The 19,045-nt window shown below is 43.2% G+C and overlaps 1 protein-coding gene across 3 annotated transcripts in view; it reads right to left on the reverse strand.

Annotated features, from left to right (window-relative positions):
- LOC145343827 (uncharacterized) overlaps positions 1–19,045 on the reverse strand; it is a 252,433-nt gene that overhangs the window by 122,688 nt on the left and 110,700 nt on the right. For all 3 annotated transcript variants that reach the window (XM_080190224.1, XM_080190222.1, XM_080190223.1), the window contains 3 exons: positions 6,381–6,460; positions 6,197–6,236; positions 3,893–3,973 (listed from right to left, as the gene is read on the reverse strand). In XM_080190224.1, coding sequence (XP_080046350.1) covers positions 3,893–3,931 — 39 coding nt within the window. In that variant the 5' untranslated portion in view covers positions 3,932–3,973; positions 6,197–6,236; positions 6,381–6,460. The remainder of the gene's footprint in view (positions 1–3,892; positions 3,974–6,196; positions 6,237–6,380; positions 6,461–19,045) is intronic.

Here is a 19,045-nt window from a genome sequence, read left to right on the forward strand (position 1 = left end):
TATCTTTCAGGCTAGACTTGAGAGCTGCTGGAACTTCTCGGAAGATGTTGAGTTGGTCGCACATACTCATCTACTTCACCAGGAAAACATCAAAGGCCTGTGAAAACATCTTTGTAATTTTTAGAATTTGTTCAGCAGTGCTGGACAAACCTCTTTCTGGTACCTGTACTGCAAGCTTTTGAATTAGTTCAGATGAGATTAGGGGATTTTACTTAATGTATTTGGAACTGCAAATCTTATTTACATAGGGCTTTTAGCTCAGGTGGGCCTCCTGGAGTGAACATTGTTCCATTGCATAGCCACAACTTAACCTTTGATAGCTTCATTTTTGGGTCACCACTTTCAGCAACTTCATACAGGGCTGTGAAGCTCATGCTACTACATGTAGCATCACTGCCTATCTAACACTTCATATTGACTTTATTGCAGTCATCATTCCAATAATCACAAACCAATTTTCCTTGCAACTTGAGGGTGCCAACCTGTTCTAGCTGTAGAGTGATTCATCAGGTTCATCGTCTAACATCTTTCCTGCAACTATCTTTATAAGTTTGCAGCACAACATTTATGTGCAAAATGATACGGCTTTTTGCAGTTACAGCACAGCTTCCCCACACTGGACATGCTTCCTTTCCTTTTGTGTGGTGTCTACCACACTATTTACATTTAGTATTCTGGTCTTGATCTTTCTGCTAATCCTTCTGCAAATAGTTCTTTCTTTTTTCCATTGTTTTGTGCTTAGAAGATCTGAACTGCCTCTCAGCAGATTGCAAAGACTCATCAGTTCTTCTATCAATACTGAGCAGCTGATGATTGACCATTTCAGAGCATCTGCACATGTCAACAGCTTTCTTGAAGTAGGTTTCTCTTTGTTCAGCAGATGTGGTGCTATGGCAGGATCTCTTTGATTCTAAGACAATTCTAGTTTTGATCAGATCATCTTTAAGCGCTCAAACACACAATTCAGCCAGGCATTTCATTGTATTCACATACTGAGCAATGCTCTCCCCTCTTCAGCTCTGGCATTGAACATATAATGTTCATACATCATGAGTAGAGGGCATAAAGTGAGTCCTTAAGGCCTCCAAATTTCACATGATTAGCTTTTCTGCTCCTTTACATCAAGGATGACATTAAAAGTCGCAGGATTATGGTAAGTCTGTGGCCAATTGCATAAAGAAACCTGTCTGAACAATATCAATTTCAACATGGGGTAAAATTATTTCTATGTTGTTTGTACCAAATGTGTAAACACATTTATTATGAAATGATTTCTAATTTTGCTGCAAGTAGTGAACCAGGGAAATTTCTTTTGAGTCAGCTTGAAAAGTACATCTATAATTTTAGCACTGGTAACATGGCCTTACTGCCTGTAGTTAATCTAACCTTGTTTACATTTTTATACCAGAATTATGGTTGGAATCTGCATAAGTAAATCCAGCAACCAAGATGGTATTGACTCTAATACAACTAAACAAAATTAGAATTTGTACTTAGAGCTGGCTGTCCCAACTCCACTTAAGAAACAAAAAACTTTTAGTACACACGTTCTACTTAATTCATTATTGTACCACATTAAAATGTCAGGAATGAATATATTGACAGATGCAACCACTCACTGATCTGTTAATCATATTGCCTCCTAGGAAAATCCAGAAAAACCACTGACTAATTCAGGAATACATCTAGCAAATTCCTCCCAGACTCCTTAAAGCAGTAAAGTTACAGTAATTGTGACAGCTCTGCATAATTTAATCACAACTACCTAAAAGATTACCCCTCCAAATAACGTTGCCACTCTAGTTGTACATATCTCAGGAGTTACATATGACCACATCCATCTTTCTTTGTGTTAGGTCTGACTCCAACTTGTGCAGCATCTTGCCTCTGATTCCCATTGACTTCAGTTTTGTTAGGGTTCCTTAAAGCAACACTCGATGAAATGCTGTTTTAATGTCACAGCCAGTTGCTGTCATCTCACGTCCTGGGAAGCACAGTGGTTAGCATAGCTGCCTCAAAGTGCCAGGGATCAGGTTCAATTCCAGCTTTGGGTGACTGTGTGGAGTTTGCACGTTCTCCTTGTGTCTGAGTTTTCTCCAGGTACTCCAGTTTCCTCTCTCAGTTCAAAGATGTGCAAGTTAGGTGGACTGGCCATGCTCAATTGCCCCTTAGTGTCTAAAGTAGTAGAGGTTAGGGGGATTAGCCATGATAAATATGTGGAGTTACAGGGATAGGATGGAGGTGGGTCTGGGTGGATGCTCTGCCAGAGACTCGGTGCAGATGCAATGAGCTGAATGGCCTCCTTCTCTACATTTTAGGGATTGTGTGGGATTCTATGAGTTCAGCTCTTCCATGTTTGGACCAAGGCTCTATTAGGTGAGGAGTTAAAGGCTCTGGCTGAACTTAACCTGAGGATCAGTGAGCAGGTTATTGTTGATTAATAATATTTCCTGAACAGGCAGGAATGAGTGAAACCCAGAGAAAATTACTAGGAAAAGCCACTGGGGTTATCCAAGGGAGATCTTGGGCATTGAGGACTTGATTCCACTAGTCAACAAGCTGCAGGATTGTTCGGATCTGTCCTTTGCAAATTCAACCTGCAGAGGATCACAGCAGTGGGCAGAATACTGATAAAAGGTCTGGGCTAATCAACTTTATCAACATGACTTTAATTTCTTAGTCAGAATCTCTCTGCTCATTCTGTAGCTTATCTCTGCTAAAATGGAACATGACGAGTCTTTTTTAAAAATGTATTCTTTCATGGAATATGGGAGTTGCTGACTAGGCTAGCATTGATTGACCTAACTGCTTTTGAGAAGAAAGTGGTAGTGGTGAGCCATCTTCTTGAAGTGCTGAGCCCACGTGCTATAGATCTACTGTGCTATTATGAAAGAAGTTCCAGATTTTGACCCAGCAACAGTGAAGGAACAATGATACAACTCAAAGTAAATATGGTGTGTGACATGGAGGGGAACTTGCAGTGTTCCCATGCATTTGTTGCCCTTGTCCTTCTAGGTGGCAGAGGTCAGGGGTTTGGAAGATGCTGAAGGTTCCTTGGTGAGGCACTGTGGCTACTGAGCATCAGTGATGGAGGGAATGTATGCTTAAGGTGGTGGACGGGGTGCCAACCAAGCAAGCTGCTCTGTGCTAGATAGTGTTGAGCTTTTGGAGTGCTGTTGGAACTGCATTCAATTAGGCAAATAGACAGTATTTCATCAGACAGTTCACTCCTGCCTTTCTGATGGTGGACCAGCTTTGAGGATTTAGGAGGTGAGTTACTTGCCACACAATTTCCAGTCTTTCAGTAACCCATAGTCACAGTTTTTGCATGGCTTGTCCAGTTAAGTTTTTTGTCAATGGTAACCCCAGGATGTTGATAGTTGGGAATTCAATGATGCTAATGCCATTGAATGTCAAATGGAGATGGTTAGATTCTTTCTTGCTGCAGACAATCATTGCCTGCCACTTGTGTGGCATGCATGTAACTCTCCACTTATTGGCGCAACTTTAAATGTTGTTTTGATGCATATGAACATGGACTGCTTCAGTATCTGAGGAGTTATGAATGGCGTTGAACATTTTGCAAACACCAGTGAACATTCCCACTTCTGACCTTACAAAGTTGGGAAGGGCATTGATAAAACAACAAAATATGGTTGGACCTACAACACTACCCTCAGCGTAGCCAAGCTATACTGGAACAGTTTTGCAAGAGTAGCAGCTAGGTCTGGAGCACCAGTCTTCAGTATTATTTCCGAAATGTTGTCAGGGCCCATAACCTTTGCAGTATCTAGTACCCTCAGCTGTTTCTTGATTTCAGGTGAAATGAAACAAATAACTCAAACATATAAATTCAGATTTACTGAGGTGACTTTTAAGTAATGAATGTTACCTTGTCACTGTTTCTGTACTTCTCCCATTTTTTAACCATTTTGACCCATTTGGGTGTTCTTTCAATCTCCAAATGTTTAGCCTGAAAAAAAAAGTGTCATGCGTAAAAAGCATTTGCTTATTTCAGTAATGATTCAATTTTAGTCCTGGGCACTTTTAATAGACAAAGACGCCAAATATTATTAGCCTCAATTTCTGGGCAAGATGGGGGAAATGAAGAAATCCCTAATGAGGAGAGTCATTCATCCCATCTTATTCCACTCATTCAGGAAGATAAGTCTCCCTCATTATAGCTTCAGACGTTCATTAAATGACTTACGAGCTTACACCTTCATTGCTTGATCTGGAACTTTATGCTACATTTTTATCAGTTTTTGCACAGATTTATCTTTTACTCTTCTGAGCACATGCTCTTCCAAGTTACATTCTAGATTAACCTTTCAGAATTACCTTTTCAAGTTCCTTAACTATCTTATGTACCACTCCAAGATTTCCTCTCAGGCATTTCCTTTACAGGTTGGAAGTTCCCAAAAGAGAGCTGCCAGCCAATCAGAGGCTGGAAGCTCTTCATTGCTCAGTAGTGCCACTGGTGGTTGCTGTTGGAAGCAGACCCAGACAAGGTCCAGAATCACCAGTGGACCCAGGCATAGGTGAGTAATGGCAGGATCAGGATCAGTGTTGGGGAGGCAGATAGGAGATAGGGTTGAGAGGGGAAATGATGGGGGTTTAGCAGCAAGAGGCTATCAGTAGACCACTCCCCCCCCCCCTCTTCCCAATGCACTTCCCAAAGCCTCTAAAAGCCCTCAAGTAACCTCAAGAGACTTTATTTTTTGGGTTTTCTACACAGTGAGATCCCCACCCACCACTGGGAGAATACCACAGTCCACTGTATCTGATGGCTGCACCCTAGGGTCTTAAGTGGTTGTAGAAGTAGCGGGAATGCATTGGTTGCCCTTCAGAATTCCCTAGATTCCGGAAAGCTCTCTGTTGATTGGAAAATTGCAAATGCAATAGCACTATGCAGGAAAAGAAGGAAGCAGAAATCAGGCTAACTGCCTATAGTTTGCTAACATCTGTTATTGTAAAGATGCTGGAACCTAATTAAGGAGATGAGAAATATTTCATAATATTATCAAACAGACTCAATATGGTTTTGTGAAAGATAAATCACGTTTGATAAATTTATGAGAGTTCTTTGAGGCTGTTACAAGCAGGGTAGATAAACTGTAGAGCTGGTGTATTTGGATTTCCAAAAGACAATCAATAAAATGCTACATAAAAGGCCAGTATTATTGGCAATGTGTTCTCTACTTTTGGGTGGCAGGGTGGATCATTCTAAAAATCCTGGCCATTGTATAAAGGCAACAATTCAGTAGCTAATGTTTGGATTAGACAAAAGTACAATGTAACATAATTGGTTCAAATGTTGTTCAAGATATACCAGAATTGTTTATTCTTTTTCTGTCTCAATCTGGTCAGACAGATGTAATTTAAATTCTATGATTATGTCAGTTAATTACATTTGGAAAATTATCTTCATTTGATCTTATCAGCATTTGTAAATTGCACTTTTACTGGAACAATTTATGTTATATATACACATTTTATATATTAAATAAACCTTCATGCTCCATTATTCTACATCATGTTCCCAGACTCTTGTCTGCTCAGTAGAAACTTTGTGAACCTGCGCATATTTGATGTTGAACTTCTGACATTGTGAGCAGCAAACCTACTCCAGGCTTCAACGAGTCCTGCTCTGGAACCAGTTGTTCAATGCGTGTCTGGGAGTGGTTCAAATTCACTGAACCTCTAATTTTCCCTTCATTGCCTTCCTTGTTTGATGAAAAGGACACACCTTGTTTGATGAAAAGGCACCAAACAGAGGCTTTATTTTTGAACAGGAAGTTTTCAGTGGCTCAGCAGTGAGTGGAAATACACTATATGGCAAAAGTGAAGCACCAACATTCATACTCCAATTCCAATGTACTGCAGCATAGGACCGATCCCATCTAAGCTTACTTTTAAATGATGAGTGGGATTTTATGGCCTCTCTTGTTCTGAAACCATGAAATCACACCCAAGATCAACGGACATTCCCCTTCTCCCACCCTCACCCGCTCTGGTTCCCATGATGGGCATGCTGGTAAAATTCCGGCCACAGTATCTCAGTTTTTGTTTACTAAACGCTGTGATTTTGTTTTTTGTGTAACATGGGGAGCAGCTTTATCAATCTGCTGTCATTTACTGAACAATGTGGAATTATTCAATAATAAGCAAGTATTTGTTATAAGAGACATCTTACCTTTTCCTCCAATACAGTTGGCGTCGGCAGCTCGTGTTCACTGAAAGTACATCAGAATGTTATTATTCATTTGGTAACACCAAGAGAAGGACATACATCAATTACAAACAGAATATTAGAAGTGTCTGACATTTTCTAATAAATGGGAATAGTCACCAAAAGGTTCAACATTTATTGAACTTACTGCAGAAAGCCAAATCTGTCCACAACTTTGTATAAATTGAAATCATCCCATGGATCAACTGATGCCCCATCTTGCCTGCCCTGTAAAAAAAAATTTCTTTAATCCATTTATTTCTTTCTTTATACATACCCTGTTATATTTTTCAAAAAAATATATAAAGTGAGTTAATCCTTGTTCAGATCCAGACCAGACTGACAGAATGACATTCTCCTTCACTGAAATAATTTCACTCAATCCACTACTCAGTCAGCATATACTAACAGAACCAAAACTGTCCTTAATCTAACACCAAATCAGCGATTTCATTCACAGAAACTAAAGGTCCTACACTTCAGGGAACACAAAAATGTCATACAGATGTAGTAAGGAACTAATGTGTATTGCTGAGATCCAAGGGTTCAGATTACAAGTAAAAAAAGTTGTGCAAGTACATTAATGCTCTGAACTCCTATAGAATACAACAGTATGACAATTTTTATATTAACTTTGCAGTTCAGCAGTTTGCATTCAAATTTCATGAACAATTATAGTCAAATTCATAAAGTCACAGAATTGTCACGTTGTAGGAGGCTGCCATTTGACCCATCGTGTTTACACTGGCTTACCGAATGAGCAACTCATCTAATGCCATTCCCCCTTCTTCTCCCCATCACCCTGCACATTCTTCCCTTTCAGGTAACAGTCAAATTCCCTTTTGAATGCTTCAGTTGAACCTATCTCCATCACACTCGCAGGCATTACATTCCAAGCCCTAACCACTTGTCGTGTAAAAAGTTTCTTCTCACTTTTATGCCTTTTACTAATCACTTTAAATCTGTGCCCTCTCGCTCTTGATTCTTTCATGAATGAGAACAGATTCTCCCCATCTATTCTGCCTAGATCCCTCATAAATTTGAATTCCTCTATCAAATCTCCTCTCAGCCTTCTTTTTTCTGATCAAAAATATATGTATGCTAAAACCCAAAAAATACAAAAAAATGTGGAGGTAAAAGAGACTGATATGTATCTCTTTCTTGAAGCTGCTGATACAAAGTAGCTAAAGAAATATTGGATTGCTCGTGGAGCGAGCAGAGAGGAGGATCAAGAGTGAGAAGGCGAGCAACTGACTTTTTAAAGATTTTCGTGGACTTTCTAACTGTTAAAACTTGCTTTAAACTTTAACCGGAAGTGGGCCGCGGGGTGTGCTGGGAAGGGTTTTTTTTAGCGTGCGAAGTATAAAAGGAAGGCTGCAATAGACAGCGGTCAGCGTCGGGAGTGGGCAGCAGAGTGAGCAGGAAGCAGAGTGTGAGCTATAAGGGCTTTGGCTCACAGGGCTTAGGCGAAAAGGGTGAGGCAAGGTAAGTTTAAAAGTTTTAATTACTTGCTTTTCCTGAATTTCTTAAAAGGGCACTTATGAGTGTGAGGCCAGTCTGTTGTTCCCAATGTAGGATGTGGGAGGTCCTGGAGGCTGCTGGCCTCCCAGACATCCAAACCTGTGCTGGGTGTGTGGAGCTGCGGTTCCTAAGGGACCGTATTAGGGAACTGGAATTGCAGCTCGAGGACCTTCGTCTGGTTAGAGAAAATGAGGAGGTGATTGACAGGAGCTACTGGCAGGTGGTCACACCAGGGCCACGGGAGGAAGGCAAGTAGGTAACTGTCAGGAAGGGGAAAGCTCAGGTGATGGAGAGCACTCCGGTGGATGTGCCCCTTCATAATAAGTACTGCTGGGGGAAACAGCCCACCTGGGGGAAGGAGCGGTGCCATGTCTCTGGAGCTGAGCCCGACCCAGTAGTTCAAAAAGGTAAGGAAAGGAGGAGGAGGAAGGCAGTGTTAATAGGGGACCCTATAGTGGTGGGTTTGGGGGGGGGGGGGAGACAGGTGTTTTTGCGGACGCAGCCGGGAGTCTCACATGGTGGTTTGCCTCCCTAGTGCCGGGATCCGGGATGTCTCTGGGCGCACCCCAGAAATCCTGAAGAGGGAGGGAGAGGAGCTGGAGATCGTGGTACATATAGGTACCGCTGACATAGGTAGGAAGAGGGAACGGGTCATGAAAAGAGATTATAGGGAGTTAGGTAGACAGCTGAGAAAGAGGAACGCGAAGATAGTAATCTCAGGATTGCTGCCTGTGCCGCGGCAGAGTGAGAGCAGGAATGGAATGAGGAGGAGGATGAATGCGTGGCTGAGGGACTGGAGCAGGGAGCAGGGATTCAGGTTCCTGGATCAATGGGACCTCTTTAGGGGCATGTGTGGCCTGTACAATAAAGACGGGTGGCACTTGAATCCCAGGGGGACCAATATCTTGGTGGGAAGGTTGGCTAAGGCTACTGGGGGGACTAAACTAGAAAGGTTGGGGGGAGGGAATCAAGATGAGGTGACTGAGAGCGAGGAGGTTAGATTGCAAATAGAGAAGGATTGTAGACAGTGTAAGAGGGAGAATGGACGGGTGATTGAGAAGGGGAGCGCCCAGACCAAAGGTCTGAGGTGTGTCTATTTTAACGCCAGGAGTGTAGTGAATAAAGTGGATGAGCTCAGACCGTGGATCGCTGCTTGGGAATGTGATGTGGTGGCCATTACAGAGGCTTGGATGTCTCAGGGACAGGACTGGGTACTTCAGGTGCTGGGATTCAGATGTTTCAGGAAGGACAGAGAGGGAGGCAAAAGAGGGGGTGGAGTGGCACTGTTGATCAGGGCTAGTGTCACGGCTGTAGAGAAGGTGGACGCCGTGGAGGGATTGTCTACAGAGTCTCTGTGGGTGGAAGTTAGGAACAGCAAGGGGTCGGTAACTTTGCTGGGCAATTTCTATAGGCCGCCCAATAGTGACAGGGATGTTGAGGAGCAGATAGGGAAACAGATCCTGGAGAGATGTAGTAATCACAGGAAGAAGGCTAACACCACCAGGTTTAAGTCCAACCGATTTATTTGATAGTAAACTCACAAGCTTTCAGGGTTTGTCACTTCGTCAGGTGAATGGAGAGTTCTGGCCTCAGACAGAGCATACAACAGCACAGACAGTTTACAGATTACCGATTAGAATGTGAGTCTTTACAACTAACTTGCTATTCAAGTCTTAAAGATGCTGACAGTATGAGTGGAAAGAGCATTAAGCACAGGTTAAAGTGATGTGTATTGTCTCCAGACAGTACAGTAAGTGAGGTTTTGCAAGGTTTCAACCCTGGAACTAGCCAAGGTTCAGTCATGGTCACTCCAATGATGGTTAGTATTGTCCCCTCCTGGGAAATAAGATTTCTTCTCCACTGGTGAGGCTTTACTTCTGGTCCCTAGTTATGCATCATAATACTTTGTCAGTACATATGGTGCAATGCATTTGATATATAGAATCTTGTCCATTTCAATCTTGTCCACTGTGGGAATCATCATGGTTGGGACAGAAAATTTGGTGGACCATTTACAGGTCCATTGACCTTGAGTGGGAATTTCAGGTCTCAGTGTCGCATGACTGAAAAATCCCAACCATTATAGTTGAAGAGCTGACAGACTGTGTAAACTTTGAGATACGGCTATGGAGCTTGCAGTTATGCTAAGAGTGTGAGGGCGAAATGAAACAATGAATAATAAGTATGACTCATGCTTGATGGTTTGAAAAAGATATTTCAAGGGATGAGAGCTTGCTGGCTAGGTCAACATTTACTGTTAACATTTAATGTTAGCAAGTGCGAGGCAAAAAGCTGCAACATGCTACGGTGCAGAGGGACCTGGGGGTCCTTGTGCACGAATCACAAAAAGCCAGTCTGCAAGCGCAGCAGGTGATCAAGAAGGCGAATGGAATGTTGGCCTTTATAGCGAGGGGGATAGAATATAAAAGCAGGGAGGTCTTGTTGCAACCGTACAGTGTACTGGTGAGGCCGCAGCTGGAGTACTGTGTGCAGTTTTGGTTGCCGCACTTGCGGAAGATATATTGGCCTTGGAGGGAGTGCAGAGAAGGTTCACTAGGCTGATACCGGAGATGAGGGGGTTATCCTATGAAGAGAGACTGAATAGACTGGGTCTGTACTCATTAGAGTTTAGAAGGCTGAGGGGGGATCTTATAGAGATGTATAAGATAATGAAGGGGATAGATAGGGTAGAGGTAGAGAGATTCTTCCCGCTTAGAAAGGATAGCAGGGCAAGAGGGCACAGCCTCAAGATAAGGGGGGCAGTTTAGATCAGAGTTGAGGAGGAACTTCTTCACTCAAAGGGTGGTGAATCTCTGGAATTCTCTGCCCGTTGAAGTGGTGGAGGCTACCTCGCTGAATATATTTAAGTCACGGGTAGATAGGTTTCTGATAGACAGGGGAATTAAGGGTTATGGGGAGAAAGCGGGAAAGTGGAACTGATCCACTTCAGATCAGCCATGATCTTATTGAATGGCGGGGCAGGCTCAAAGGGCTAGATGGCCTACTCCTGCTCCTATCTCTTATGTTCTTATGTACTGCCTATGTCTAATTGCTCTCGAAATGGAGATGCCAGTATTGGACTGGGGGGGGCACAGTAAGAAATCTCACAACATCACCAGGTTAAAGTCCAACAGGTTTATTTGGTAACATGAGATTTTGGAGTGCTGCTTCTTCATCAGGTGAGTGGAGAATTGGGTAGACAAACAGGGCATACATGGACACAAACTCAATTGCAAGATAATGATTGGAATGCAAGTCTTTACAGGTAATCAAGTCTTCACAGGTACAGACAATGCGAGTGGAGAGAGGGAGAATGACAGGTTAAAGAGGTGCAAATTACCTCAAGCCAGGACAGTGAGTCGGATTTTGCAAGCCCAGGCCAAACGTGAGCGTTACAGGTAGTGTGACATGAACCCAAGATTCCGGTTGAGGCCATTCTCGTGTGCAGAACTTAGCTATCAGTTTCTGCTTGGTGGATTCTGCATTGTCATGTGTCTTGAAGGCCACCTTGGAAAACACTTGCCCGAAGATCAAAGGCTGAATGACTGCTGAAGTGTTCCCCGATAGGAAGGGAACATTCCTGCCTGGTGATTGTCAAGCGGTATCCATTCATCCATTGTTGTAGCGTTTGCAGGGTTTCACCGATGTACCATGCCTCAGGACATCTCTTCCTGCAGTGTATCAGGTAGGCAACGTTGGCCAAGTCGCAAGAATATGTACCGTGTACCTTATGGATGGTGTTCTCACATGTGATGATGGCATCCGTATCGATGATCTGGCATGTCTTGCAGAGGTTGCTGTGGAAGGGTTATGTGGTGTATGATTGCTGTTCTCCTGAAGGCTGGGTAGTTTGCTGTGAACAATGATCTTTTTGAGGTTGCGCATTCATAGAACATAGAACACTACAGCACAAACAGGCCCTTCGGTCCACAAGTTGCACCGATCATATTCATACCTACCAGGCCTATCTATAACTCCCAATCCCATTAAATCCCATGTACTCATCCAGAAGTCTCTTAAAAGACCCCAGCGAGTTCGCCTCTCCCACCGACAGCAGCTGATTCCACTCACTCACCATCCTCTGAGCGAAAAACTCACCCCTGACATCTCCCCTGTACCTGCTCCCCAGCATCTTAAACCTGTGTCCTCTCGTAGCGACCATTTCAGCCCTGGGAAATAGCCTCCGAAAATCCACCCTATCTATACCTCTCAACATTTTGTAAATCTCTATCAGGTTGCCTCTCAATCTTCGTCTCTCCAGGGAGAAGAGACCTAGCTCCCTCAACCTATCTTCATAAGGCATGCCTCTCAATCCAGGCAACATCCTTGTAAATCTCCTCTGCACCCTCTCAATAGCTTCCACATCCTTCTTGTAGTGAGGTGACCAGAACTTTGAAGGCAAGTAGTGGGGGTGTAGGGATGGCCTTGGCGAGATGTTCATCTTCAGCGATGACCTGCTGAAGGCTCCAAGGAAGATGTCATAGCTTCTCTGCTCTGGGGAAGTACTGGATGATGAAGGGTCATGTCCCATGTTTGCCTTCTGAGGAGGTCAGTGCGGTTTTTCACTGTGGCACATTGGAACTATCGATTGATGAGTTGAGTGCCATATCCTGTTCTTACGAGGGCATCTTTCATTATCTGTAGGTGTCTATTGCATTCCTCCTCATTTGGGCAGACCTTGTGTATACGGAGGGCTTGTCCATACGGGATGCCTTCTTTAACATGTTTAGACTGGAAGCTGGAGAAATGGAGCATCGTGAGGTTATCCGTGGGCTTGCGGTACAGTGAAGTGCTGAGATGACCATCCTTGACGGAGATGCATGTGTTAAGAATGCAACCGATTCAGGAGAGTAGCCCCTAGTGAGTCTGATGGTGGCATGGAACTTGATGATGTCATCATGTAGTTGTTTGTGATTCTTTGCCATGAGTCCAAAGGAAGAAAATGTCATCGATGTATCTAGTGTATAACATCGGTTGAAGTTTTGTTGAAACTTGTGCATGAAGGTGTTGGCATATTGAGTTGCAAATTTAGACCCCATGGCTATTCCGTCTGGATGAAGAACTGGTTGTTGAAGGTGAAGACATTGTGGTCCAGGATGAAACAGAAGAGTTGTAGAATTGCATCTGAAAATTGGCAGTTGTCAGTGCTGAGTAGTGAGTGCTCTTGAGAGAATGGTGGTGAGTTGCCTTCTTGAACTGCTGCAAGTGACATAGGTACACCCATAGGGCTATCAAGGAGAGTGTTCCAGGAATTTTACCCAGCAACAGTGAAAGAATGATGATATACTTCCCAGTCAGGATGGTGACTGACTTGGCGGGGAACTTCCACGTGGTGGCGGTCCCATGTATCTGCTTCCCTGCCCTTCTAGACAGTAGTGGCCATGTGTTTGGAATCCAAGGTTTAAGGACCCTTGGTGAGTTCCTTCATCTTGTAGATGATACACATTGTTGCTACTGTGCATCAGTGGTGACGGGCATGAATGTTTATGGATAGGGTGACAACAAATGGGCTGCTTTGTCCTGAATGATGGTCAAGCCATTTGAGTAGGATTGAGTTGTACTCAGCCAGGCAAGGGGACAGTATTCCATCACTCTCCTGACTTGTGCCTTGTAGATTGTGAACAGGCTTTGGGGATTCAGGAGATGAGTACTCGCTTCAGGATTCCTAGCTTCTGACCTGCTCTCACAGTCATAGTATTGATATGGCTAGTCCAGTTGAGCTACTGATCAATAGTAACCTCCCAGATGCTGATAGTGGGGGTTTCAGCACTGGTAGTGCCATTGAATGTCAATGGATGATGGCTAGATTTCCTCCTGCTGGAGACTGGCACTGCCTGGTATATATGTGACACAAATGTTACATGCCACTTATCACCCCAAGCCTGATATTGTCCAGGACTTACTGCATTTGGACATGGACTGCTCCAAATGCAGCAGGACCTAGTCGTTACCCAGGCAATGGTCATCTCCAACAGTAGAGAATTTAACCATCGCAAGTGAGAGGTGGGAATATGATGCATTGAACAATGTATAAGTCTCATGTTATAATTGGTGGGATGCAGCATTTGAAGATACATTCACTGACGTTGACCACTTCTGTGAAGTCACTAAACTTCTTATGCCATTGCATTTAGTTTGTCAGGGTTGCCTCCAGATGCTCCAGTTTCCTCCCACAGTCCAAGGATGTATAGATTAGGTGGATTAGCCAAAATAAATGTGTGGGGTTATGGGGAGAGGACAGAGGGTAGGGTCTGGGTGAGATGTTAGTTTGGAGAGTTGGCTCAGACTTGATGGGCCAAGTGGCCTCTTTCTGCACTGTAGGGAATCTAGGGTTCTGAGAAGTCTGATATTGATCACCACTTCTATTTTGTCCCACTGCTTTTGCAAAGTTTGTTTGGAGGATCTCCTGTTTCCTCTAAGGATATCAACATCTCTCCTGCGCTCCACTTCCAATAGCAAGACTCCAGAGCAGCATCAGAAATTTTGGTAAATGTTCTCTGCCATATTGCACCATGGTCAAATTCCCACTTGCATGATATCAAAACATGCTCTAGCCAGGATGCACCTCTCCTTCAAGACTTAAGTAGTTTAAGCTAACTTGAACTCATGCTGACCTCTCACAGTTCTTAAGCATTTGCTCAGGCATGCTCACTCAACCATGTTCTTAAAGCTGAGGCATGCTACATATATTTTTGGTTTGTGTGTCGCCTACATCAGATGCAATGGGCATGGGAATGTGTATTGCATTCTCCCAATGCATTTCCAGGCATTTGTCCAATTTCACAGCAGATAATACCATCAGTATCCATCCGAATCCAGTCAGGTGAATTGGCCATGCTAAATTGCCCCTGCTAAATTGCCCCTTAGTGTCAGGGGGACTAGTTAGTGTAAATGCATGGGGTTCTGGGGAGAGGGCATGGATGGGGCTCTGGTTGGTGCAGACTCGATGGGACGAATGGCCTCTTTCTGCACTGTAGGATTCTATGAGTACCCCTTTCTAAGTATTAAACAATTAAAAAGAATAAATAATTTCCCCTCTGTACATTTCTCGCGTTTTTGTAATAATGTGGACTGTTGGACATCAAATGAATTACTGAATACATGAGGAAACTAAATTAGCACAACACAGTAAAATTGGCAAGACTACAGCAACACCCTAAGTCAAGTTACAACAACACAAGCAATACTGTCAAGTTCAATACTCCTCCAAGACTACATTTGTCATTACCTTTTGAAAGTGATTTGAGGAAAATATACCAGGCATTTTTGTATGCAGGAAAATTGAAATAAAAAAATTAAAAATTGCTGGAAAGACACTGCTTTTCAGATTCTATACGTTGAATTTTCAGGGCTGCCTGGAATAGGAAACACAGCTGTTGGTTGGTTGCAGATGGTGTGGAATGAAAAGGCATGCTGGATGGCATTTCAGTTTCAAGATGCCGTTTTCAGTGGTGGCAAGAATCACTAGAGAGGGAGGAAAGAACGACAAGAATCTAGCTCTCCTACCAACTAAGGCCAATTAAAGGTGTTTAAAAGCTCATGATGAGCTCGTCAAAGTTCAAAGTTTACATTTTTAAAGTGGTGCATACTTACTTGTGTCTTCAGAAACATATCAGCTCCAGGGTGAGGGTAAAGAGTGTGGGAGAGTGGGGCAGTCATGGCTGTTCCAGGACATCACCCCAGCCCCATAGCAAGGTTCAGTAGAGTGCCAAGGCTTTGATATTTGGTAAGAGGGGTGGACACTCAGTGTCTGGGCCTTGAGTTGTTAGAGTAAACCCTCAGCAATGCAGGTGCAGAAGGACAAAGGACAACTGGGCAGTCACCAGCCTAGAAGAAAGACTTCAGCGAGCACTGAGGATACAGTGATGAGGGGCAACATCATCTGCAGGAAAGATGGAATGCTGGGTATTAGGAGTTCTCAAGCGAGAAAAGTTGGGCAGAAAGACAGTGGAAGCCAAACCTCAACTTAAGATCTACTGCTGTGAAAATGGAGCTATCTGAAGGAATCTAAAAACCAGTACCATAGGACACTGCAGCTCCTCAGACAGATGGTCGCAGACATCTGTGCCCTCATCAAAGACCTTGCCCCTTTCAGAACTATTTGCCACGTGTTGCGAAGTTGGGTACAGTAATTGTAGATTGAGAGGTAGGAAGTTAGAATTTGATGTATGTAAAATTGTAAAATGCTAAGGGGAAAGTTACATGGTCCCATTAAAAGGTGATGCATTTTCTATGCTTAGAGATTTAAAATGCAAGTACATAGAGAACCCAAACTGAAACATTAGTATTGAAAGGCCAAGCAGCAGTTTTTACCAAGACAACAGGTTTTTGAATTTAGCCAATCAATTTGAATCAGACACATAGATACCAAAAACCTATTAAATTTAAATCTGATGGTTTTGACAATCTAGAACCAATCCTACTCTGAGAAATATTGATCTGTCATCACGGGTATAAAAGAAGGGGACAGTGGGACAAAGAGAGAGAGCAACTACCACCTGCCTGAGCTAACAGCTCTCAATTCTTTCTCTCAAGAAATCTTCACTCCAACCTCTCAAGTACATAGATGGATCCTAGCGAGCAAAGGATCTCTCTTGAAGACATTGCTACATATGTCTCTATGGAAGCCCCAAATAGAGACAAAGAGATAATGCAATCAATGCCACCTGCTCAGCAGGACAAGCACTGAATAGGACATCAGGCTTCTGAAGATATAGTCCAATGCCTGAGCCAATCAGGTGGTGTCTGTCAATACTCCCCTGAAAGGATTTTGATCAATATGGTGTTCTCCTGCACTCTTTAACATGGCCCTCCAAAGAGGTGTATACCTTGAGCACAATGAGGCCCCAGAAGAAGGCAGCTCATTGAGGAAGGACCAGGTACAGGAGGTGAGAAAGGGAAGAAAAATGAAATGGAGGGAAATCCATCATCCTCTGGGAAAAGAACTTCTCTCTCTCGCGGCCTCCAGGAGTAGATACATATTGGCATCAACAAAGTGAGGTGCTGTTCTGCCCTGGTTGCCAGGTCTCAAGTTCCCATGATATCTCACTTTCAGTTACTACAGTCCCATATTTTATCTGACCTGTTTTCTTTCCTGCCCCCAGTGCTGCTAAGTGACCAAAAAACATGTTTCCATTAAGGGATATCCCGAGCAAAATTCTAAACTTTAATCAGTTTCCTCTCCAAGGTGGCAGGGTTTAAATACATGGGAGCAGCAGGCAAATTTGCCCTCAAAAAAGCCCTGGAAAATTCAATCATTGGGGAAACAGCTGAAATAAAAGTTGCCACGTGCATGGGAGAGATAGAATCTGGAGGAGCTACTGCTCCAGAGAAGAATCTGTGATTGGAGGAGCAGCCACAGCAGGAGACCTGAGTCTCCCAGGTTGAGCAACTGCTTGAGAAAAATTGCCTTTATTGGCATTCCTGCCAATAAAGCGTTCAAGACATTTTCTTGGTGGCAGTTAATGACAACTGCCAAGTAAGTGAAAAACATTATTAGGAAGCTGTTTTATCATGTAGGTATGAGATGAAGTGTTACATAAATTTATGACATAGCCTCCTGATCTAGTTAATAAACTGGATTGAGTTTTAGTTAAAGTGAACTAGAAGATGGGGTAGCAGAAGATATCAAAGTCTCAAAGCCCTGGGTAGGCAACAAAGCAATATTTATTTCTGAGTAAATGAAGTGCAACTTAAATTTATGTGCAAGTTCTGCATTTCAAAACTGGCAACCTTGGGACTGAGTCTTTGCTGGAATTTAGATCTCGCTGGATTTTGGGTGGGATGTTTTAGACCATGGACAGTTCAGGCCAAGCTGGATCGGATGGAATCAAGGGTTGCTTGTAGTGCCACACTGCAACAATTCAGCACCTAGGTGAAATGCCCAGGTAAATTAGTTTTTTCCTATTTTACTTAATCAAATTTGACATATGGCATATTCTCTGAAGGTCCAGTTTTCGGACAACTCCAGTTTGTTGGATAACCAGATTTTCAACACTGGCCATGATTTAGCAACCATGTTAGCAAATCCTGTAATGGCTGCTAAATCTCACGAGTGGCCAAAAATGGGATTTGCACTAGCAAGATTTCAGTTTGGGATCTTTCCTGCCGCCCCCTCCCCCTCCGCTGAGGGATCAGGTTCACTCCCAGGAAGATGCTACTTCTGCCCTCAATGTATTTTCCCATCCAGCCAGCATGATGTCACACCGGTGCAAATCACTACTGGTTTAAAGATGAAATGATGTAGAGATGCCGGTGTTGGACTGGGGTAAACACAGTAAGAAGTCTCACAACACCAGGTTTAAGACCAACCAGTTTATTTGATAGTAATCCCAAAAGCTTTCGGAAACGGTGTTTCTTCGTCAGGTATTTGGGGGAGGAGGGTGTTTTCCGTGTCAATGGGGGAGTGAGAGCAATTTATTTTTTGTGCAGATCTGGGCACCCTTTAAAGGTGGCACCCCAATCTCTGTGGAGCAAGTCTTCCAACTGAAGTTAGAGTACAAACAAGAGCAGAATTACACATCTTAGAGAGTTAAGGAGCTGGAGGAGTTTGCACTGAGAGGGAAGGGCGACACCATGGAGGGATTTGGAAACACGCATGAAAACTTTAAAATCACGATGTTGCATGGTTGGTGAACACAGTTATTGGGGAATGGAATGTGGTGCAAGTTAAGATACAGGTAGCAGAATTTTGGATGACCTCAAGATTAAGGAGAGTAAAATGTGGGATACCAGTTAGGAGCGTGTTGGAATGGTCAAGTCTAGAGGCAATTAAGACATGAAAGAGGGTTTCAGGAGCTTCCAAGTTAAAAGATTTAGTAATATATATATATGTGATCTTTTTATATATATATTATATATATAAAACACACACATTCAGTATTTGCTTTATATACTACATTATCTATCTAGTGGAGGAAATTCTCTAAAAAAAAACACAAACACAGAACAATATGTGATTGTATTACCTTATAAGGGAGTTAGGGAGAAAGTCCAAAGATGTGCAGGTTAGATGGCTAGGTCATGCTAAATTGCCCATTAGTGTGTCAAGATCTGTAGGTTAGATGGATTAGCCATGGTAAATGTAAGAAGTTTAAGGCCAGTAAATGTGAGAGGTCACAAGGATGGGCCTGGGTAAGATCCTCTGTCAGAGAGTCAGTGCAGAGTCAATAGGCTGAATGGTCTCCTCTGCACTGTAAGGATTCTATAATTCTATGAAAAACAAGCCCTCAAAAATCATTAAGTTGCCCTTGAGAAACTCAAGAGTCTTCAGGGCGAAAAAAAAACTTAGGT

This window comes from Carcharhinus amblyrhynchos, chromosome 6 (genome assembly GCF_965287045.1).
Source record: "Carcharhinus amblyrhynchos chromosome 6, sCarAmb.v2.hapA, whole genome shotgun sequence".
NCBI classification, from domain to species: domain Eukaryota; kingdom Metazoa; phylum Chordata; class Chondrichthyes; order Carcharhiniformes; family Carcharhinidae; genus Carcharhinus; species Carcharhinus amblyrhynchos.